At 40.1% G+C, this 24,738-nt stretch overlaps 1 protein-coding gene across 6 annotated transcripts in view; it reads right to left on the bottom strand.

The window, feature by feature from the left end:
- The window catches only part of LOC134337533 (dipeptidyl peptidase 9-like), a 124,386-nt gene that overhangs the window by 90,650 nt on the left and 8,998 nt on the right, over nt 1-24,738 (bottom strand). For 3 of the 6 annotated variants that reach the window (XM_063032630.1, XM_063032634.1, XM_063032632.1), the window contains exons 2-3: nt 8,899-8,998; nt 1,455-1,541 (exon numbers count right to left, since the gene is read on the bottom strand). In XM_063032630.1, the coding sequence (XP_062888700.1) occupies nt 1,455-1,507 (53 nt within the window). In that variant the 5' untranslated portion in view covers nt 1,508-1,541; nt 8,899-8,998. Of the gene's footprint in view, nt 1-1,454; nt 1,542-8,408; nt 8,492-8,898; nt 8,999-24,738 lie in introns of all 6 variants that reach the window. The other 3 variants (XM_063032629.1, XM_063032633.1, XM_063032631.1) reach the window with 2 other exon arrangements.

Here is a 24,738-nt window from a genome sequence, read left to right on the forward strand (position 1 = left end):
CCCAGCTCCTCTAACATCCCAGGGCTATTGTACCATGAAAGGAAAACTATTCATTCAAAGCTGAAGTATATTGTTTGTGCCATTTATTTGTTACTTCAATTTTCGCCCATCCTGTGACAACAAATACATAATAAATTTTTAACTAAAATCTCCACGTTAGCCTGTTCGTATCACAGATGCTGCACTGGCACTGGGCATGCCATGTGCATCCCAATCTTGGAATTTGACATTACACTGTCAGCAGCCGGGCTATTTCACTGTGTATATCAAGGCACCTTCACATATGCTCCACTCTTCCTCGATCACTCAAAATACAATCAGTTAATTATGGAGGGAATGATCCATGGTCAAATGCAAACTAAAATTCACCCGTGCACCCACCGTACATAAACACAAAATACAAATGATAGTGTAGCTTACTCCTCTCTGCATATATTTGCCTCAGATTCATGAAAGCATGTACACCTAAAAGGATTAAACAGACTTAAAAGCCTTTTCATACATTATGACATTGACTCCTATTTTCAGTTACAAGGTTATGGCACTTCACTATGGTTCTCACCCAACTCCTGCCACTTGCGTCCTGATCACAAATGTGATAGCCTACATTCTGATGGTGCTGTTGAAGGGTCTGCCTATACTTTCCAGACTCGTGGCTAGCCAATTCCAACCCTCTGAACTGCTGCCCTTGCTCATCAATCCACGCTAATCGATCCACGCATGCATTCAACCTATGCATGCGTCTTACTTTACTGCTCTGCTCTGGGAGACAATGAAAGAGGTGGGATCTTCATTATGATGCTCCCCACATACTTTTGCCAACTAATTTAAATAAAATAGCTGCCTTCTTGTCATAGCACTGCCCCAAGAAGAAATAAATATATTAAGTCAAAGGTGATAAATAGTGGAAAATCAGCAAGCAACTATGGGATAGTGAAGCTCCAGCAACCATCTTAACAAAAATTCTATATTATAGATCTAATGCATCAACAATGTAGAATGCTCAGCAAAGATCATGGCTCCAACATCAAAATTCCACTGTATTTTTCTTTAAAGAAAAGATGCATGGGATTGATTAAATCCCCCGGATTTCAAGTAATGGTTATAAACCACTGTTTCATTAGTATGGTTCTTTGTATTTTCTGAACTACCCCCCACCCCACCAACCACCATCAAAATCAGTTTACCTGGTAACTGCATTCAGTGTATCTTTAATACTTACAGCATGGACATCTCCCAGTGGTTTACTAAGTTTAAAAAGTCTCCACTTTGAAATGTTCTTGCTGAGTCACTGGATGCCACAAGCAATCCAGCAGATATACAATCAGGCCAGCTCAGTATTGTTTAACATCTCAGAAAAATATTGTTATCCTGGTAGAATCTCATCAACTTCAAAAGTCAAGGAGGTTAATATTTAAGTAAAGGGAGGCGGGGCAAGCATTATAGTTACTTACCTTTTACAACTTTCTGACGTATCTTCAAGTTTAATTTTCTTTACTCTATGCATTAACAGGCTAAGAAGCCTTCACCAAATCAGTGTTCTACAAGAAAAAAACAAGTGTTTTAATATCTCAATATTGACTGGATCACAGCCATGCTATTCAATCATTCCCATATCATTACTTGTGGTATTAGGATTCTCCACTGCTGTTCATTTAGACAGAATTTAGACCATAAGATATAAGAGCAGAATTAGGCTCATCTAGTCTGCTTTGCCACTTCATCATGGCTGATGCATTCCATCTCAGCCCCAATCTCCCACCTTCTCCCCATAACCTTCATGCCCTGAATAATCAAGGATTTATCAACCTCTGCTTTAAACATACCAATGACATGGCCTCCATAGCCATCTGCGGCGATGAATTCACAGATTCAGCATTCTCTGGCTAAAGAAGTTCCTCCTCATCTCCGTTCCATCATCATAGGAAACATCCTCTCTAAATGCAATTTATCGAAGCTTTTCAACATTCGATGAGTTTCAGTGAGATCCCCCTCCCATACTTTTGAATTCCAGTGAGTGTAGGCCTACAGCCATCAAACACTCCTCATATGACAAGTATTTCAATCCCTGAATCATTTACCTAAACATTCTTTGAACCCTCTCCAATGTCAGCACATCCTTTCTTAGATAAGGGACGCAACACTGCTCACAATGCTCGAAGTAAGGCCTCACCAGTGCTTTATAAAGCCTCAACATGACATCCTTACTTTTATATCCCAGTCCTTTCAAAATGAATGCTAACATTGCAGCTGTCTCCCTCACCACCGACTCAACCTGCAAATTAACCTTTAGGGAATCCTGGGCGAAACTCCCAAGTCCCTTTGCACCTCAGTTTTTTTGAAATGTTTTCTCTCCATTTAGAAAATAGTCTACGATTTTATTTCTTCTCGTAAAGTGCATGACTATACACTTCCTGACACTATATTCCATCTGCCACTTTTTTGCCCATTCTGCTAATCTGACTTAGTCCTTCTGCAGCCTCCCTGCTTCCTCAAAACTACCTGCCCCTACACCTATCTTTGTATCGTCTGCAAACTTGGCCACAAATCCATCAATTCCATCAGTATAACCAAGGAATTGATTGAACAGTCCTCATTGCGGGATCAGATGAGCAGTATCAAGTTCCTGGGTGTCAACATGTCTGAGGAAGTATGGGCCCAACATATTGATGCAATTGCAAAGAAGGTATGACAGCACAGTGACTATACTTCATCAGAAGTTTGAGGACACTTGGTATGTCACCAAAGACATTCGCAAATTTCTACGGATATACCAAGGAGAGGATTCTAACTGGTTGCACCACCATCTAATATGGAGGGGCCACTGCACAGGATCAGAAAAAGCTGCAAAGGTTTGTAAACTCAGCTACAACATGGGCACGAGCCTCCCCAGCATCCAGGGCACCTTTCAAAAGGCAATGCCTTTAAAAAAAAGCGCATCAAAACTGCATCAGAATCTGGGCCGTACCCTCCAAATATCCAGACCTGCCTCTCGGTTTTTTTGCACTACCTTACTTTCCATTTTTCTATTTTCTATTTATGATTTATAATTTAAATTTTTAATATTTACTAGTTTTTACTATTTCTTATATTTTTTATATTTAATATTTGTAATCCAGGGAGCGGGAAGCGCAGAATCAAATATTGCTGTGATGATTGTACGTTCTGGTATCAATTGTTTGGCGACAACGAAGTATAAAGTATAAAGACCCCCATCTTCTCAGTGCTACAATCAAGGTGGTGGTACAGGAGCCTGAAGACAGATATTCAACATTTCAGGAAAAGTTTCTTCCTTTCTGCCATCAGATTTCAGAACTCAATCAGTTTCTCAGCATTTTATCCTGTTTTTCCACACACACACACATATATATATATATATATATATAATTTATAGCTTTACAGTTTTTATTACCATGTATTGCAATGTACTGCTGCCACAAAGCAATAAATTTCATGACATAAGCTGGTGATAATAAACCTGATCACCTGATTCTGAACGTAACCAATCCTACAGTTGGCTATCTATTTTTCATGTACTCCTAAATTTGGGTTGTTGAATAAAATGGCATCACAGATCCCTCAAGCTTAGCATTCTCAGGTGCACATCATACTTTTTATCTCAGTGAAAGATTAAACAAGCCCAAGTCTATTTGTCCTGAAAGCTGCAGACAGATTTTGAGCAATTCTGAAGACATGTTGCAGCTTATGGAATGCTTGCTTTTATTTGTCAAGGCATTGAGTTCAAAAGTCAAGAGATTATGTTGCAAGTTAAAAAACTCTGGTTAGACCACTTCTGTAGTATTGTATACAGCTCTGGTCATCCCATTATAGGAAGGATGTTTAAAAACGCAAACAACAGGAATTCTGCAGATGCTGGAAATTCAAGCAACACACATCAAAGCTGCTGGTGAACGCAGCAGGCCAGGCAGCATCTCTAGGAAGAGGTACAGTCGACGTTTCGGGCCAAGACCCTTCGTCAGGACTAACTGAAGAAAGAGTTAGTAAGAGATTTGAAAGTGGGAGGGGGAGGGGGAGATCCAAAATGGAAGACGGGGGGGGGGGGGACCTAGAGGATAGCTTGCCCATCCTCTAGGTTCCCCCCCCGGCCCCGTCTGTCCCATGATCTTCTCATATCCCCTTAGCCAATCGCCTGTCCAGCTCTTGGCTCCATCCCTCTCCCTCCTGTCTTCTCCTATCATTTTGGATCTCCCCCTCCCCCTCCCACTTTCAAATCTCTTACTAACTCTTCCTTCAGTTAGTCCTGACGAAGGGTCTCGGCCTGAAACGTCAACTGTACCTCCTCCTAGAGATGCTGCCTGGCCTGCTGCGTTCACCAGCAACTTTGACGTGTGTTGATAGGAAGGATGTTGAGGCTTTGGAGAGGGTGCAGAAAAGGTTTACCAGGATGCTGCCTGATTTAGAGGGCATATGCTGGACAAACTTGGGTTGTCTTCTCTGGAGTAGAGAAGGCTGAAGGGAAATATGTTCGAAATTTATATGATTATAAGAAGCATAAATAGAGTAGACAAGAAGTATCTTTTTCCTGGGATAGAACTGTCTAATACCAATGGGGTAGGGTCAAAGAAGACGTGAGGGTTAAATTTGTTTTTTACTCAGAGTGGTGGATGCCCGGAAGGTGCTACCTGATATGGTGGTAGAGGCAAGCACATTACAGGCTCTTAAGAGACATTCAGATAGGCACACGAATATGGGGAAGATTGTGGATTATGAACATTGTGTAGGTAGGTGGTTTCTTTGAGAGCTTTTAAGTGTTTTTTAAAAAAAATTACTTTTTAGCTGGTTCGGCACAACATTGTGACCCCAAGGGCCCATTCTTGTGCTATACTGTTCTATGTTCTATGAATATTTCTCCCTCATTCACCATAACCCAAAGTTTAGCTGATTTTTCACAGTACTTGCTCCATTCTAGATAAAATAACATCATGTTTACTCTTTATGATTAATTTATGTAGACCACTCAGGGTTGAGAGAGACAAATACAGTGGCATTTAAAAGTTTGGGCACCGCCGTTCAAAATTTCTGTCACTGTGAATAGTTAAGTGAGTAGAAGGTGAACTGATCTCCAAAAGTCATAAAGTTAAAGATGAAACATTCTTTTCAACATTTTAAGCAAGATTAGTGTATTATTTTTGTTTTGGACAATTTTAGAGTGGGAAAAAAAACAAAGGAGCACCATGCAAAAGACTGGGTACCCCAAGAGATTTGAGCTTTTGAACTTTTACCAAGGTCTCAGACCTTAATTAGCTTGTTAGGGCTATGGTTTGTTCACAGTCATCATTAGGAAAGGCCAGGTGATGCAAATTTCAAAGCTTTATCAATACCCTGACTCCTCAAACCTTGTCCCAACAATCAGCAGCCATGGGCTCCTCTAAGCAGCTGCCTAGCGCTCTGAAAATTAAAATAAATGATGCCCACAAAGCAGGAGAAGGCTATAAGAAGATAGCAAAGCGTTTTCAGGTAGCCGTTTCCTCAGTTCATAATGTAATTAAGAAATGGCAGTTAACAGGAATGGAGGAAGTCAAGTTGAGGTCTGGAAGACCAAGAAAACTTTCCGAGAGAACTGCTCGTAGGATTGTTAGAAAGGCAAATCAAAACCCCCGTTTTGACAGCAAAAGACCTTCAGGAAGATTTAGCAGACCCTGGAGTGGTGGTGCACTGTTCTACTGTGCAGCGACACCTGCACAAATATGACTTTCATGGAACAGTCATCAGAAGAAAACCTTTCCTGCATCCTCACCACAAAATTCAGTGCCAGAAGTTTGCAAAGGAACATCTAAACAAGCCTGATGCATTTTGGAAAGAAGTCCTGTGCACTGCTGAAGTTAAAATAGAACTTTTTGGCCGTAATGAGCAAAGGTATGTTTGGAGAAAAAAGGGTGCAGAATTTCATGTAAAGAACCCCACTCCAACTGTTAAGCACAGGAGTGGATCAATCATGCTTTGGGCTTGTGTTGCAGCCAGTGGCACAGGGAGCATTTACTGGTAGAGGGAAGAATGAATTCAATTAAATACCAGCAAATTCTGGATGCAAACATCACACCATCCGTAAAAAAAAAACTGAAGATGAAAAGAGGATGGCTTCTACAGCAGGATAATGATCCTAAGCACACCTCAAAATCCATAATGGACTACCTCAAGAGGCGCAAGCTGAAGGTTTTGCCATGGCCCTCACAATCCCGACCTAAACATCATCGAAAATCTGTATTCAGGGTATTAAGAGAGGGGACAAAATGTATAAGGTTTCATTGTATGCAGATGACTTGTTAGTCTACATTTCAGATCCTAAGAAATCTATTCCTTCTATGTTATCCATATTCTCTGAACTTAGTAGTTTTTCTGGATATAAGTTAACTGTATACAAAAATGAGCTATTTCCCATTAATAATCATTTGGATCAGTATGAGCAGTTACCTTTTAGTATTTCTAAAAATAAATTTACTTATCTCGGTATTAAAGTCACTAAGAATTTTAAAGATCTATATAAATATAATTTTCTCCCATTAATTGATTACACCCAACAAATATTTTCTAAATGGTCTCCCATGACGCTATTAATTGGTCGAATTAATGCTATTAAAATGATAGTTCTAGATTGAATAAACCTTTATTGTAGAAATTAAAAAAGGATGATGGTATGGCTTTGCCAAATCTTAGACTGTACTACTGGGCAATTAATATTAGATATATTATCTGTTGGATTCATTATTCAGACATACATGACTGTCCTTTATGGGTGGATTTGGAGAAAAACTCAGTGAAGGTGTATTCTTTGGCCTCTTTACTCGGAGCTCCTCTTCCTTTCCTGATCTCTAAGATTGGTAAACAAGACCTTAATCCTATTATTAAACATACATTAAGAATTTGGTTTCAGTTTCACAGATTCTTTTGAATTAAATAATATTGTCCTTTCTAGTAAAATATATCGAAATTATTTTTTTAAACCACCAATTTTAAATCAGGCTTTTTAAATTTGGAAAACCAAAGGAATAATAACATTGTTGAATTTGTTTATAGGGGATTGTTTAATGTCTTTTACTCAGCTAGCGGATAAATTTGATTTATCCAATGTACACTTTTTTAGATATTTACAAATTAGGCATTTTTTTTTTACGTACTTTGCTTCCAAATTATCCCTCCGCTTATCCTTCTAATATAATAGATACCCTCTTCCAGGTTAAACCACTCCAAAAAGGATTAATAGCTACAATTTATAAATGGTTATTGAATTTACGAATGATATCTAACGATAAAATTAAAGCTGCCTGGGAATTGGAATTTCAAGAGTTACTTCCAGATACTCAATGGAGTAAAATTTTTCATCTGGTAAATACTTCAGATATTTGTGCCTGTCATTCCTTCATACAGTTCAGGGTAGTGCATCGGGCACATATGTCAAAGTTAGCTCGTATTTTCCCCAGTATTAATCCTATTTGTGATAGATGTAATACTCAGGTGGCCACTTTAACTCACATGTTTTGGTCTTGCATAAAGTTGGAGAATTTTTGGAAAGATGTTTTTAAAACTTTATCAAAAGAGCTGGATCTGGATTTACAACCAAACTTACCTACAGCTATTTTTGGGATTATTCCATCGGAAGCAGGATTTACTCCTGCTTCCGCTCAGCGGATGGTAGCCTTTTCAACTCTATTGGCAAGGAAAGCCATTTTACTTAAATGGAAGGACCCTAACCCTCCTACTGCCTTTTATTGGCTTTCCTCTATCATGTCCTGTTTAAGTCTATAGAAAATAAGTAGTCAGGCATTGGATACATCCTTTAAATCTGAAGAAATCTGGCCACCTTTTATTCAATATTTTAATATGATCTGATTTTTGTACTGATTCTTTTCCAGCTATTTTTTCAGAACCTTGGATTTGATCAGACAGTCTCTCTTCTCTTGGTTTTTCTCTCAGGATGGACTGCCCAACCTTTTTTTTCTGTTTAGAATAGTGGGTTTTTTCCTCTCTTTTTTTATATATAAAAATTTTTAATAGTCCTTCCTTCCTTCATTAATTGATTAGAGGGGAATGAATTACATTTTTTTCTCTGCATTATACATTCTATATCAAATTTTTACTTTGTAGATCAATACTATGTGTGATTCTGATATTGTTTATTTTACCTTCTGTATGTACTGTTACTGACATATATACCAGAGATATTCACCTCTTGTTTGTATACACTTTTTAAAAAAATCAATAAAAAGATTGAAAAAAGAAAGAAAAGAAAATCTGTGGATAGATCTCAAAAGAGCAGTGCATGCAAGACGGCCGAAGAATCTCACAGAACTAGAAGCCTTTTGCAAGGAAGAATGGACAAAAATCCCCCAAACAAGAATTGAAAGACTCTTAGCTGGCTACAGAAAGCATTTACAAGCTGTGATACTTGCCAAAGGGGATGTTACTAAGTACTGACCATGCAGGGTGCCCAAACTTTTGCTTCGGGCCCTTTTCCTTTGTTGTTATTTTGAAACTGTAAAAGATGGAAATAAAAAAAGTAATCTTGCTTAAAATATTAAAGAAACATGTCATCTTTAACTTTATGCCTTTTTGGAAATCAGATCATCCTTTACTTGCTTAGCTATTCACAGTATAAAAATTTTGACCGGGGTGCCCAGACTTTTGCATGCCACTGTATACTCATTTGTCCACGATGCAGTGCAAGGAAATCAGTTTTAATCTTTGTGGGCTATAAGGATGCAAAAGAACATTAATACTAGACACAAAAATTTAAATTTTCATCAACCAAATGTATCAAGGGATACTTTCATAACCGTAACACTGGTGACATTGCACATTCTTGGAGAACAAAAGAGGTTAGTACCTCAAGTAAAATATAGAAATAGTACATTCAACATTTCTAAAATAAAGAACACTTACCAATGACTACTATCAAGCACGAAATGGATTATCTGAAACAATGTCTTTTACGTCATAGTCAAAAACAACTGGATGTTGCAACCAATAGCATTCTCAGAATCTGCATCAAAACAAATGAGAAATGATAAGTACCTCATTATATTTTACTTGCTTACATAACAGATCATTGACTGCAGGAGCTTGTAGAGTGGCGCAGTTGTTTGGTGCCCCTTACTTGAGGTTGAAGGAAGCAACATAAAGCTACATTTTATTCACCAGTGCCATAGAACATGTACTCCACATAGCTGCACAGCCTGCTCTTCCTTCAAATGTTATGAGTGCCACCATCATAAAAGAAACATTCTTCCTTTAGCATGGCCATAAACACATTTGTTTTTCCTTGAGACTATCAGACTAACTATCCTAGTACACTGCTCAGATCTCTTCAGCAATCAGAGCATTCAATTGAGACCCAAACTGGTGAATGGCTGGTATTTTTTCGGTAATGACCAATACAGATTTTAAAGAAAAAAATTGTCTGCTTCATACCCACCATAACAGGACATTTGTCGAACACTTATGAAAAATTTTGCTATTTTCTCCCTCCAGGAGTTTTGAATAAAATTGAAAGTAGGGATAAAAGACGTGCAGAGGTTAAATGCCAGACTATTAATTCAGAGAACACAAACACAAATTCAAACAAGAATTTGAATGCATTTTATACAAATTCCAGCTTTCTGAAAAAAATCTTCAATGAAGGTGACCTGAAAAATTCAACTGGTTTAACAATGGGAAGTTTAGCTATCTGTATTGCCTATATGGTGCTTGCAAGTTCTCCCTGTGACCACGTGAACTTCCTTACTTCTTTCAAGGGGTCTGCTATTCTTCAAAAACATGTGGTTCTATAGGTTAATTAGCCACTGTAAATCACCTCTAGTGCTTACACAAGTGCTAGAATCTGGGGCAACTGATGAGAATGTGGAGAAAATAAAAATCACAATTAATGTAGGGTTGGTGTAAATGGTCAGCATGGACAACGAGCTGAAGTACTGTGTCTGTGTGTTTATGTCTGTCCTTTAACTTAATTTCTGTCCAATTTTAATAAGATTGATAACTACCCTTTTTGATGAAACACTTGGCTCCTTCAAGACTCTTCAAGGGACAACGAGGAATAGGCAAACAAAAATGGTAGCCCTGCCAGTGAATTCCACATGCATAATCTGAGTTTCTCGAGCTAATAGTATCCAGGGGATGGATTGATGGTTGGCAGGATGTTAGAGGGCAGTGAAATAACAGCTTAAGAAATTAGAGAGGATGCACAGGAAGTACTGAAACCTAGAGTGTGCTGCCAGCACTGTCTATTTTTATATGCTTTTATCAGCACTTGCATTTTGTTTCCAGTGCTAGTTCGCATGAGCAGCTACAACAGCTGCAACTTTAGAAGCTAAGGAATCTTATGGACAAGGACAACCTACTGCAGAGTATTTAAAAAAAAAGATTTTTTTAATAACATAAACCAAGGACTATTTGGGGAAACTGGAGGGATAAATATTTTTGAAGCAAATTATGAGGGGGCAAAAAAATGTTACTCTTTTAGTTATAGTTATAGGCATAGGGACTTATCAAAATATTCACTTGAAAATTAAAACTGCAGATTTTTTTTGCAAAAAATTAAAAAACAAACAAAAGCTTGACTGATACAATGAACATTTGTTATTCAACTCAAAACTACTTTACAGACGACGGTGTACAGACAGCAGGGCCTTTGACAAGAACATGTTCGACAGATAGGCAGTTCTCGAATATCATTACTGGAAGGCCATAATGAAAAAAAGATCAATAAATAAAACATCCTGCACAATTTTCACTTTAAATCTATGAACAAAACAAATTCAGCTAACGCTTATTCTAATAGAATGATTTATTTCAAAAAACACTGATTTTGGCACAAATCCCAACAGTGTACAGCAAGTGGTACGTTTCTAATGTGATACAGCAAGTGACACTGTCTTTTCATTTAAATGCTTAAAGAATCCGACTTTTTAAATCAACATGCTACAAATGTTGAAAATAGGGAAAAGCATTGCCGAATCACAGATTCTGTTCCGAGAGAGAAAAATTTAACATTTCAGAACAATGACTTTTACCAGAATCCAGGACTTTTTTTTAATGAAAAATCATGAAAAATTTGGCTTATAAAATGTATCAAAGCTAAGCTTCCCAACTATTGCCATGGAAGTCAGCAAATGATCCAACAGGAAGAATAAGAATTGATCAGCGCTCCTCTTCTTGGTTTCAAATTGAATACATTTGGAAAATTTTGCCACATGTATTCCAGTTTAGTAGCAACTACTTACCAGAGGTTGCTGGAAATAATTTACCGTGTGTTGCAGCTGCAATGAAGAAAATGGAAGTGGAAGGGATCCCACAATAAGTGATATGGAAATTCCAGATGTCATTCTCTTTACTCGTACTGATCTAAACGGATATTGGCCAATCACCTAGTTTCTGACTATTTGGAATTTGATCTTATTCTGGGACAGTTTTGGTCTCCTTACTCAGGAAAACATGGTGAAATGGAGGAATGCTACACTGAATTCAGGGATGGCAGGCTTGCTCTAAGAAGAGAATGGGAGGATCAGGACTGTATTCATTAGTTTCCCTTCAACCATTAGGCTACTGAACCAGCATGGATAACTTCACTCACCTCAACACGAACCTGATATCCTGAAATCTACTGATCTGCTTTGAATGAACATAATGGGTGTGTTTCCACAGCCAGCCAGGATTGAGTGTTGTGAAGGCAGGCTATATTCTGAGTGAAGAAATTTCTCTGTACTAAGTAGCTACCCCTTAGTCTTGATTGTCCCTCCTAGTTCTGGATTCCATATTCAAAGGAAACATCCTTCCTGCACCTGGCTGATAAAGTCCTTTAAGAATGTTTAAGTTTCAATGTGATCTCCTCACATCTCCAAAACTCAAAAGTTCAAAGTAAATTTATTATACTCGCAAGAAAATAAATCTCAGGGTCACTATAAGCTTCCTATGCACTAAGCAAATTCCACAATCTATGGACTCACTTTCAAGAACTGTACAACTCACGTATTTCATTAGTAAATCACTTACTTATTTGTTTATTTGTTGATATTCTAATTTTTTTCCATATTTGTTCAAGTTTGCCTTTAATTGGTCACTTATCAGTATTTGTGTCTAGTTCCTCCATTGATGTTTTTGCATTTCTTTGTTTGCTTCCTACGCACCCTAATACAGGTATTCACAGAATAGTGACCCTGAGATTTATTCATATTGATATGATATCAATAGATTTCAGGATATCAAAGGAATCAAGGGATATGCCAATGGGGCTAGGAAAATGCAATGAGGCAAAGGTCAGGCATGATCTTGATGCATGCTGGAGCAGGCTCAGGGTCATATAACCTACTCTCGGTCCTCTTCCTTATGTTCCCAATTCTTATCCTTTGCTTATACTCAAAGGTGCTGTGATCCTGACCACCAGCCACACGGGGGAGGAGAGAAAAATAAACCTGCTATATACAAGTGCACAAGCCAAAGAGCATAAGCAATAACAAGAATTCTGCTTTCCGCATTTTCAATCAATAACCATGAATTATAAGGAAAGATTACACTGACTGACTGTTTCCCTAGAGCATAGGAGTGACCTAAAGGTTTATAAAGTCATGATCAATGTACAAGATATGTTGTCACAGTCTCTGCCCCACCACCACCCCCCCTTCCCAAGTAGATGATACTAAAGCTAAAGTACGTAGATTTAATGTGAGAAAGGAAAGATTTAAAGGAGACCTGAGAGGCAAGTTTTTCAATAGTGGGTAAAGGAATCAAGACACCAGAGGAAGTAGCAGGTACAGATTTGGGACCAGCTTAAATGGGAATCTTGGGTCAACAAGGATGATCTGGGCAGAATTTGCATGCTTTATAACTCTGTAACATTCAACATGGTGTAGAACTGTATCATTAACATTAACGTCTGTAAGTTAACTTACTCCTGGCTAATTTAGTACCGCTAAGTAGGAAGCAATGTCAGTTTATAATACAGATGACTGGAGTAGTCAGCAAAGCGCATGGACATGCATTAAAATCTGCACTAGCCAGACGGGAAAAAAAAAATCGCAACAGGCAAGGACAGACACAGACCTCAGAGGCAGGCGATGAGCTCAAGCAAAACAGTGAATCAACACTGCCTTATCACCTTAAGTACTAAGATGTGCTTATAAACTTTACAACCTCAAATTCTTGCTGAATCAAATATGCACAAAGTTCAGGAGTTTAAAAATCATTCAAGCTTTGAAAATGCAAGTAACACTTATTCGGTATTTTTTCCATCCTCATGGTGGCCTGGACAATTGGTTTTTCATGCAGATTTCACAAAACAGACTAGGAAAGCCTCAACTTTAACCTAGGATCTTTGACAGAACATCAGTGACAATAACTCCAACCAGCAACCCTGCCCAAAGTAGAAAGAAAGTCAAAGAAAAGGTGTCTGAATTCGTAATACACTTACTTCCACTGACTTGTGCAGGCCAGAGGTCTTGTATTTGTAATGCCTGTGTGAGCACATAGTCACAGGGCACACGTCTGAGCAATCAGTCAATTAATGAGGTACTGCAGGCCTAGCAACATGAGCCGAAACATAAGATTAAGGGCAGAATTGGGCTATTTGGCACATTGAGCAGGACCACCATGGGATCACGACTGATTTATTTTCCCTCTCTACCCCATTCTCCTGCCTTCTCCCTGCAACCTTTGACTTCCTTACTAATCAAAAATCTCTCAACCTCTGCTTTGAGTACACTTAATAACTTGGCCTCCACAACCATCTGTGGCAATGAATTCCACAGATTTGCCACCTCTGACTAAAGAAAGGGAAGCCCTTCTATTCTGAGGCCATGCCCTCTGGCCCTTGACTCTCCTACTATCAGAAACATCCTCTAAACCAGTGGTCCCCAACCACCGGGCCGAGGGCTGGTACCAGGCCACAAAGCATGTGCTACCGGGCTGTGAGGAAACGATATGATTTGGCGATATGAGTCAGCTGCACCTTTCCTCATTCCCTGTCGTGCCCACTGTTGAACTTGAACGCACGCGAGGTCATCAATTGGTCATTAACCTACAACTACTCGATGAGTAAAAAACGTCGCTTGAGAGTTTCTTTGGAAGAGGTGGTAGGGGACAAAAAAGGCCTAACGATGATGGTAACGCAGAGACAGCTGAGGCCGAGACTACCAAAAAAAGAAAGCTTCAACAGAAAATACGATGACATAACAGAGGACATCGAAGCACAGCTGTTGGAACAGCTTAACGAGTCACCACGGTATGCTATCCAGGACGACCAGTCTACCGCTGTCGACAAGGCCGTACTGCTGGTTTACGTGCGATATATATTTCAAGACGAAGTGCACGAGGATATGTTGTGTGCATTGCCACTGCCAACTAACACAACTGGGGCAGAACCATTCAAGTCTTTGAATGACCACATGTCAGGCAAACTGGACTGGTCATTCTGTGTTGGAATATGCACAGATGGGGCTGCAGCTATAACTGGACGGCTGTCTGGTTTCACAACCAGAGTCAAAGAGGTTGTTCCTGAATGCCAGTCTACACACTGTCATACACAGGGAAATGCTGGCTAGCCAAAAAAATGTCACCTGATCTTAACAGTGTACTGAGTGACGTTGTTGAAGTTATCAATCACATCAAAGCAAAAGCCCTTAACTCACGTCTGTTTGAGCAGCTTTGCGAGGAAATGGATGCAGAGCACAAACGCCTTCTCTTACACACTGAAGTCAGGTGGCTATCAAGGGGGAGAGCCCTGGCCAGGGTTTTTGAGTTAAGAGAGCAGCTACAGAGATTTCTTTCAGGGAAAAAGGTCACCACTAGCAGCACACTTAAGTGACGAGGAGTGGATAGCAAAATTCGCTTATCTGTGTGACATCTTCAACCTGCTCAATGAACTCAATTTGTCATTTCAGGGGAGAATGACAACTGTCTTCAAGTTGGCAGATAAAGTATCTGCTTTCAAAGCCAAACTGGAATTGTGGGGACAACAAGTGGACAGGGGCATATCTGACATGTTCCCAACATTAACTAGGATTTTGGGAGAGACTGAGGCTGCACCGTCCTTCTCACAGCTGGTGCACGATCACCTATCTTCGCTGTCGACAGAATTCGAGTGTTACGTCCCAAACACAAATGACCCATGATGTGGAAAGGAATGGGTCCGTGACCCATTTGTGAATGTCCCCAGTGAATCACCAGTGTCAGCGCGGGAAGGTGATCAACTCCTCCAGCTTGCAAATGACGGTGGACTGAAAAGTATGTTTGACATAACATCTCTGCTGGCATTCTGGATCAAAGTCAAGGCTGAATATCCTGAGATAGCCACAAAAGCACATTGCTACCATTTCCAAAATCATATCTCTACGAAGCAGTTTTTCTGCAATGAATGCAACGAAAACTAAATTGCGGAATAGACTGGACATAAGGAACCCCCTTCGAGTATCGCTGTCTGCCATCACCCCTCGATGGGACCGTCTTGTTGCAGGGAAACAAGCCCAGGGCTCCCACTGATTCAGCGATATTGGTGCGTTGTAATGAGTTTATATGTTCATACGAGGAAAATATGCGCTGTGTGTTTAGTATCCAAACGTTAATTAAAATGTTATGATGCTATTGACTTATAAGTGACTTGTAATTGACTTATCACTATATTCATGGCAGGAAAATATGCGGTGTTTAATATTAAATTTGTTAGATAAACCCTTTTAGAAACAAAATTGAGTGTATTAGCCACTTATAAGTGACCTATAGTTGACTTACCACCTATATTCCAGTTATGATTAACAACTTCCCCCACCCTCCATCGGCCGGTCCACAAGAATATTGTCAATATTAAACCGGTCCGCGGTGCAAAAAAGGTTGGGGACCCTGCTCAGAACGTCCTCTCTATTTAGCTCTTTTAATATTCAAGATTCTTTCCATTCCCCCCCCCCCCCAACCAATCTTCTAAACTCTAGCGAGTACAGGGGCCCAGAGCCATCAAAACGCTCCTCATCCACTTTGGTGGAAGAAATAAATGGGCAGACTATTATTTCGATGGGGAGAGAATTCAAAATGCACATATACAAAGGGACTTGGGAGTCCGAGAGGTTGAGTCGGTTGTGAAGAAGGTGAATGCAATGTTGGCATTCATTTCTGGAGGTACAGAACAGCAGGGATATGATGGTGAGGCTCTATAAGGCACTCGTGAGACCACACTTGGGAGTATTGTGTGCAGTTTTGGGCTCCTTATTTTAGAAAGGCTACATTAACATTGGAGAGGGTTCAGAGATTAATGAGAATCATTCCTGGAATGAAAGGGTTACCGTACGAGGAGCATCGGGCAGCTCTTGGGCTGTATTCCCTGGAATTCAGGAGAATGAGGGGGGATCTCATAGAAACATTCCGAATGTTAAAAACCTGAACAGATTAGATATAGCAAAGTTATTTCCCATGATAGGTGATTCTAGGAGAACAGGGTGTGACTTCAGGATTGAAGGACGTCCATTTAGAACTGAGATGTGGAGAAATTACTTTAGTCAGAGAGTGGTAAATCTGTGGAGTTTGTTGCCACGAGCGGCTGTGGAGGCCAAGTCATTGGGTGTATTTAAGGCAGAGATAGATAGGTTCTTGATTAGCCATGGCATCAAGGGGTATGGGGTGAAGGCACAGGAGTGGGGATGACTGGAAGAATTGGAACAGCCCATGACTGAATGGCAGAGCAGACTCGATGGGCTGAATGGCCTACTTCTGCTCCTATATCTTATGGTCTTATACTTTAACACTTTCTTTCTCAGGATCCATTCTCATAAATCTCCTCTGGACCCTCTCCAATGCCGGCACATTCTTTCTTAAATATGGAGCCAAACCTGCTCACAAGCCTGACCACTGCCTTTTAATGCCTCAGCATTACATCCTTGCTTTTATATTCTAGTCGCCTTGAAAGGAATGCTAACAGTGTATTTGCTTTCCTTACTATCCATTCAACCTGCAAGATAACCTTTAGGTTAGCCTGCACTAGGACTCCCAAGTTCCTTTGCACATCTGATTTCAGAATTCTCTTCCAATTTAGAAATAAACTAAGCCTTTATTCCTTCTAGCAAATGCATGACCATACACTTCCCTACATCACCACTTCTTTGCCATTCTACTAATCTGTAAACATCCCTTTGCAGACTCCGCTTCAACACTTTCTACCCCTCCACCCATCTGTGTATCATCTGCAAACTTCATCCCAAACTTGTTATCCAGATCATTAACATATAGTGTGAAAAGTAGTGGACACAACACTGACCAACCTAGCTAAGTTACCAGCAGTCAACCAGTAGAGGCCCCATTTATTCCCACTTTTCACCTTCTTCCTGTCAGCCAATCTTCTGGCCATGCTAGCATCTTTCCTGTAATACCATGGGCTCTTATCTTATATAGAAGCCTCATGTGTGGCACCCTGTCAAAGGCCTTCTGAAAATCTCCAAGAGGAAAAAGGGCAGAAAATGTTAGCCAGGTTGTTACCTGCAGCAGTCCATGAACAGCATTCCTATGTAGACTAAAGCATAGGATTAGTTTAATTTCCTTCCCATTTGTTCTCTCACATAAATCAGAACCACACAAGTGACCCTCACTGAATGAGTAAATTATTAAGGATGAGATATTCCTGATAATTTCTGACTCCTGTTTTTGACCCTTCATCTTGATTTATTCTTACACATAGCACTAATCATAGGGTTTTGCATTGTTTCTATCTTCAACTCATGTAACAAAGGTCAGAGGTTACCAGCACTTATCCCAGTTGCAGAGTGATCTTTACCACCACTTCCTGTTAAGTCAGTCATGAAGCTTCCAGACATGTATCTCCTCAAACCTTTGCCTCCTGTAAAAGACAGATCTTGGTTATAGGCCTATCCAGACAGCTGGTCCTGTTCTTGATGCACACCTACTGACCAAATTGTCGACCGTCTAGAAAGACTTAAATGACTCTTCCCATAGTCCATGAGTTTCAAGGCGTTGTGTCATCAACTATAAGCACGAAGTCTCCTGGAAGGAAACTGTGCTTTAAACCTGACCATTTCTGACGTTCCTGTAACTGTGGTAAGTACTCCTTGGTCCACCATGTACAAGTTTCACATGTATTGGACCTGCCTCCATCTACAAGCATAAATGTCTTCCTTTTGGAACTCTCCAGGTGGTGAGGATGGTGTGGTCTTCAGAAGCAACAGATGCTTGGGTATTAATACTTCCAAATCGATAAGCCCTGAGGCTGCTTCAGTAATCGGGTGACCATTAATTGGCCTCTACCTCACAAAGGACTGTGTGGAAACACCCTTTGTCAAGATTCTGTACCTTCATGATGGAATTGAAGACTTTTTGTACAGACCTGATCAATCTCTCCCATATTTCTCCATGTGAGCCTCCTCTTGACTTCCGGATCATCCAGCATGAGTTGTCCAAACCAATCGGGATTCACAGGCCATTCCCTTTCAGGTCGAAGAAGATACTGAGGCCCTGACACCCATATTCCATTCTTCAGGAATGCTTTCACCTTCAGCGATCTAGGGGCCACACCTGCCGTGTTGCTTGAAATGCTTACATACCTCCTTTGAGGTGCCTGTGAGACCATAGGAATTTCTAAAACTATTTGCAGCAAAGGTTCAGAACCTAGAAGTTTCATTCATGATATACTTCAACACAGAACAACTATTATCACTGCATGATTCCATACAACTTGCCATCAAAGCAATAGCGAGCTATGATGGCAAGCCAACAAGGGATGGAATCTGATTTCAACAGACCTAGATTTTCCCATGATAAAAGCACTGTACCTGAGAGTGCATATTGTGCAACAAATAGGTAGGTCACTGCTCCATAGCCATCTTCACTTGCATCTGAAAAGTGGTGTAACTGTGCAGTAGTAACTTCTCCAAAATCCAGGGGCTTCAAACATCAAACAACCTTGAAGTTTTTCAACTGGCAGAGTTCTTCCAGCCAACTTGTCTGCTCATGAGCAACTGATGTTGGTATAGTGTCATCCCAGACAAGCTTTCTTCCATAGATATTATGGGAACTTCTTAGAAGATAGCACCACCGGACTCAACGTTCCTAAAGGATCATAGATGAACTAACTTTGGAGAGGATCCCCCTTCTGGTGAGTGGTCTATCTTGGATCATGATCTTAAACTTGAAAGCACCAGACTGAATGCACCATTGCACACCCAGCACTCTCTCCTCTAAAGGTATATCTTGATCGAAATTCAAATCTTTCATGTCTTTCACTCTTCGTTCTTCTGGTATCCCAGTTAGTGCATTGTATCTGTTGCCTATCCACTTTGTGGGTTGAAAGCCACCTTTAGCACAAATGGATACAAGGTCATGATGGACAGACACTACTTTGTACTCAGAGGAGAATGACACAAGGAAGGCAGTCATCAGGAAGAGGAAAGACGACTTTTGCAAAAATGTTAATATGTTTATCCTTAAAGATTTCACATCTCCTATCTCTGTAAGATGTAGTTGCAATGTAATAATTAGGGGCTGGGATGTAGGAGCTATGTATCTATTTTCTGTCTGTATTGTCTTTTGTGTTGCATATTTATTGTTGCTTATAGTAATTTGTCACATGGGTTGGAGCATGGTAGAAGCACATGCGTATAGTCATATAGTCACTCTATGTATCATTAGTTTTTAGTTAGAGACAGCCAGGGACATGGATTTTTTTTTTTTGTTGACTGCTATATCGCTAATTTGATTACGTTAACTTTGCATACTTTACGACTCGTTTCATAATTTTTAAAAATTGCTGTATAAGATCGTTCATCTTTGTTGGTTTCGTAACAAAGGATCAAACGTACTTTACTAGACTTGAAGCTCAGTTATTCGGAAGTGCATCATACAATGTCAAATCCCTCACTGTCTCTCAGTAGTTTTGGTTTGTTTTCCAAGTAACCGCTACACTTCCTGTAATGTAGTGACCAGAAGTGTGCTCTAACCAGGATTTTTTGAGAGATACAACATTACCTCAAGGCTCTTGAACTCAATCCCCTAATGAAGGCCAAAACACCATACACCTTCTTAACAACCCTTTAAACTTGTTCAACAACTTCAAGAGATCTAGAAGCTTAAACCACAGGAGCCACTGTTCCTCAACATTGTTAAGAATCCTATCATTAACTCTGTATTCTGCCTCCAAGTTCAACCTTCCAAAGTGAATCACTTCATACTTTCCCAGGTTGAAATTGATCTGTCACATATCTGTCCAATTTGGCTTCCAATCAACGTCCTATTACAACATTCTACACCATCCACAGCACCACCAACCTTCGTGTCATCTGCATCTAACCCACCCTTCCCTTCCTCAACCAAGTTACTTATTAAAAATCACAAAGAGCAGGGGAAGCAGAATCAGTCGCTGGGTACTGAACTCCAGGCAGAATACACCCCATCCACAATGACCCTGTGCTTTCTATGGACAAGCCAATTTATGAATCCACACGGCCACATTTCCCTGGGGCCCATGTCTCCTGACTTTCTGAATGAGCCTACGATGAGGGATATTATTAAAAACCTTACTAAAATACTTCCAGAGTACATGATGCTCTTACGATAAATCCTAAAATGTAAAAATAGAGGAGTTAGTTCTTCTCAAATCATGACAACTAGCAAGTAATCTGCTCGAGAGAATCGGCGGGGTCGAGGGGAGTGTGGGCTGCTGCTGGAAGCTGGCTGTGTTTTGCTTGATGCGTGAGTGTGTTTTGGAACCTGTTGAGGGAAAGAGAGTGGAGAAGGAACGGAAATTGCTGGGAGGGGGTCGTGTGGGTCCGGTAATGGCAGACAAGATAAGAGGCGGGGTTGAGGGAAAGAAAGTGGAGAAGGAGAGGGATAGAGACTTGGGACCAGAGGTAGGCAGCTGGGGAGAGGTGGATTATTGTGAAGGGAGAAATAAAGGGAATGAGGAGGTAGTGAGGGGTCAGATGAATAAAAACCAAGACAAAGGGAATAAAAGAATAAGAAATGATGGTGGAGAAAGCTCTGAAAGTGAGGAAGATGAACAAGCTCAGAGAGGAGGTGTTGTCATAATTAGGTTTAATGAGAAGGCTCAGGGACGTATGAAGAAAATTAACCCGTTTGTGCTAACAACAACTCTGACAAATAAGATAGGGGAAATAGTATTTGCAAAAGTCCTTAATGATGGCAACTTATTGGTAAGATGTGCGAGTGAGGAACAACTTGAGAAAGCACTCAAGCTAAAAGAGATAGGAAAATGCAAGGTGGAATACACTGGGAGGGTGGAAGCACAAAACAGTGGTTGTAAAGGAGTGATCACGGGGATACCAATGAGTATAAATATGGAGGAGATCAAGAGGAATATCAAAGGAGGGAAAGTAATGAATGTTCAAAGACTGAAAACAACAAAGGAGGGAGTGAAAAAGGAAAGTGAATCAGTATTGATTGAATTTGAAGAAGAAAGAGTGCCAAGGAAGGTGTTCCTGGGTTTCATGAGTTACCCAGTAAGGGTGTATGTGCCAAAGCCATTGAGGTGCTATAATTGTCAAAGGTTTGGACACGTGGCTAAAAACTGTAAAAGGCAGAGGAGATGTGCTAGATGTGGGGGTGATCATGAATATGGAAAGTGCGGAACAGGAGGTCAACCAAAATGCTGCAATTGTGGAGGAGCTCATAATGTTGCATATAGTGGGTGTGAGGTTGTGAGATGGGAGACTAAAATTCAAGAAATAAGAGTGAAAAGAAAGATCACTTATGCAGAAGCTGTAAGAATGTCAAGAGAACAGAATAATGCTCCTAATGAACAGGGAGCAATAGGGATACGAGAGATGCAACAAAGAACAAATGACAGGATTTATGTAGACAAAAAGGCTCTAGTAACATTCATTGCAGGAGTGATTAATAGTACTGCTGAGGTAAAGTCAAAAAGTGACAAAATTCAGCTGGTGGTAAAAGCAGCAGTAAACCATTTAGGGTTTGTAGGACTGACATGGGAGGAAGTGAGGGAGAACCTCAGTAATCAGTCAAGCCAGGAAGTGTCATGTGTTGGTTAATACTAATTATGGTGATTCTTTTACAATGGAATGCAAGGAGCTTACTGGCCAATTGCCAGGAATTCAAGCACTTTATTAAAGAAATGGTTGTAAAACCGGATGTAGTGTGTATTCAGGAAACTTGGTTGAAACCAACTTTAGACTTTGTGGTATATGGGTATACAATGATAAGGAAAGATAGAAATCTAGGGGGAGGAGGGGGTTGTGCTATGTTAATCAAGCAAGGTATACGATATAGAGTACTGGAGAAAGGAGATGATCAGGAATACATAGTGGTGGAAGTGTGGGAGAGAGGGGAGGGAGTGGTTATAATTAACTACTACAATCCATGTAAAAGATTGGATTTGGACAGCCTATTAAAGAGTGGGAGAGAGGGGAGGGAGTGGTTATAATTAACTACTACAATCCATGTAAAAGATTGGATTTGGACAGCCTATTAAAGATACAAGGACAAAACAGACAAAGTAGTGTGGTGTGCAGATTTCAATGCTCATAGCACAATATGGGGGGATCAGATTACAGATCCAAATGGAAAGGTAATTGAAGATTTGATGGAAGAAGGGGATTTGGTGTGTATGAATGATGGTAGCGGCACAAGGATAGATATAACAACAGGAACTGAGTCAGTGTTAGATATTACGTTAGTGTCTAATACCTTGGCTGGCATTACTAACTGGGGAGTTTGGACTGCTTCAACAGTAGGCAGTGATCACTACCCAGTTTTGTGTTCAGTGGGTGAAAGAGTTGAAGTAAGACCAGGTGGCGGAACCCCAAAGTGGGTGTTTGAAAAAGCTGATTGGGCTAAGTTCCAGAAGTTGAGTGAAGAAGGGTTGACAAAGATTGATATTTCTGGAAATGTAGATGAATTAAACAGTCAGGTGACTTCAGCAATTATCATGGCAGCAGAAGGGTCTATACCTAAGGAGTAAAAATAGGATGAATAGAAAACTGGTACCATGGTGGACAGAGGAATGTTGTCAGGCTGCAAAAAACAGAAATAGAGCATTCAGGCTAGTTAAAAGAACCCATAATATGCAGCATTTGGTTCAATATAAGAAAGCACAGGCAGTGGTGAGAAGAACTATACGTCAAGCTAAAAGGGCAAGTTGGAGGAGTTTTTGCTACAAGGTAGGAAGAACAACACCTGTGGGAGAGATATGGGGAATGATTAAGAGGATGGGAGGAGATAGAAGGGAATGGGAATATCCAGTAATGATATCTGAGGAGGAAACTGCAGTCTCCAGTAGGGATAAGGCTGAGGTCATGGCCAAGTCATTTGTACTGATACACAGTTCAGAAAATTTGTCTGAAGAAGGGAGAAGAAGGAGGGAAAGAATAATGAGCCAACACCCAGGTGTGTTAAGCAGGAGGAAAGGAACAGATGATATAATTGATGATCCATTTACATTAGCAGAAATGGTGAGAGCAATAAAGAGATCGAGACCAACCTCCCCAGGGAAAGATCTGATATGCTCTGTGATGCTAAAAAATCTAGGAGAAGGAGCGCTCTTGAAGTTGCTGCATTTTTATAACAGAGTGTGGGAGGAGGGAAGATTACCAAGTGCATGGAAAGAAGCAGTAGTAATTCCAATGAGGAAACCTGGCAAGGATCTGTCAAAACCCACTAGCTACAGACCAATTGCATTAACATCAAGTATATGTAAAATAATGGAAAGGATGATAACAGAAAGGTTATCATATGAGCTTGAGAAAAGGGGAATGCTGGCAAGTTATCAGAGTGGTTTTAGAAAGGGAAGGAATTCCATGGACTCAGTGATTATGTTAGAGACTGAAATAAGGAAGGCCCAGGCAAATAGAGAGTCAGTAGTGGCAGTGTTCTTTGACATTGAAAAAGCCTATGATATGATGTGGAAGGAAGGATTATTAATTAAACTGCACAAGATGGGGGTTGGTGGGAGAGTTTTTAATTGGATTAAAGATTTTTTGTTTGGTAGAAAAATTCAAGTTCGGATTGGATCAGAATTATCAAAACAGTACATAGTGGAAAATGGCACACCTCAAGGTAGTGTGATTAGCCCATTACTTTTCATGATTATGATCAATGATGTCTTCACAAAGGTACCAGTGGATATAGGTGGGTCACTGTTTGCGGATGATGGGGCCTTGTGGAAAAGAGGCAGGAACATGGACTATATAATCAGGAAACTACAAGAAGCAATTGATGAAGTGATGGAGTGGGGTTATGATTGGGGATGTAGATTTTCAGTAGATAAAACTCAAACTACATTTTTTACCAGGAAAAGGGTTGAGGTAGGGAAGAAGTTAAGGATGTATGGGGTTGAATTAGAAAGGGTTGCATCATTTAAATTTCTGGGAGTTATATTTGATTCACGATTAACATGGGCAGACCATATCAGGAAAGTTGAGGAGAAATGTAAAAAAGTAATAAATGTGATGAGATGTTTGACTGGTAGGGAATGGGGAGCAAGTTGTTCAGCTTTGAAGAGAATGTATGTGGCTTTAGTAAGATCTGTATTGGATTATGGAAATATAGTATATGGATCAGCAGCTAGGTCTCTTATAAGGAAACTGGATGTGATTCAGGCTCAGGCCTTGAGAGTGTGCAGTGGGGCTTTTAAAACGTCACCAGTGTCAGCCCTACAGGTATAAATGGGAATAATGCCTTTGGAACTAAGAAGAATGCAACTGATGGCAAACTACTGGGCTAACTTGCAGGGGCACAATGATTCTCACCCTACTAAAGGAGTGTTGCAGG

This window comes from Mobula hypostoma, chromosome 24, assembly GCF_963921235.1.
Source record: "Mobula hypostoma chromosome 24, sMobHyp1.1, whole genome shotgun sequence".
Lineage (NCBI taxonomy): Eukaryota > Metazoa > Chordata > Chondrichthyes > Myliobatiformes > Myliobatidae > Mobula > Mobula hypostoma.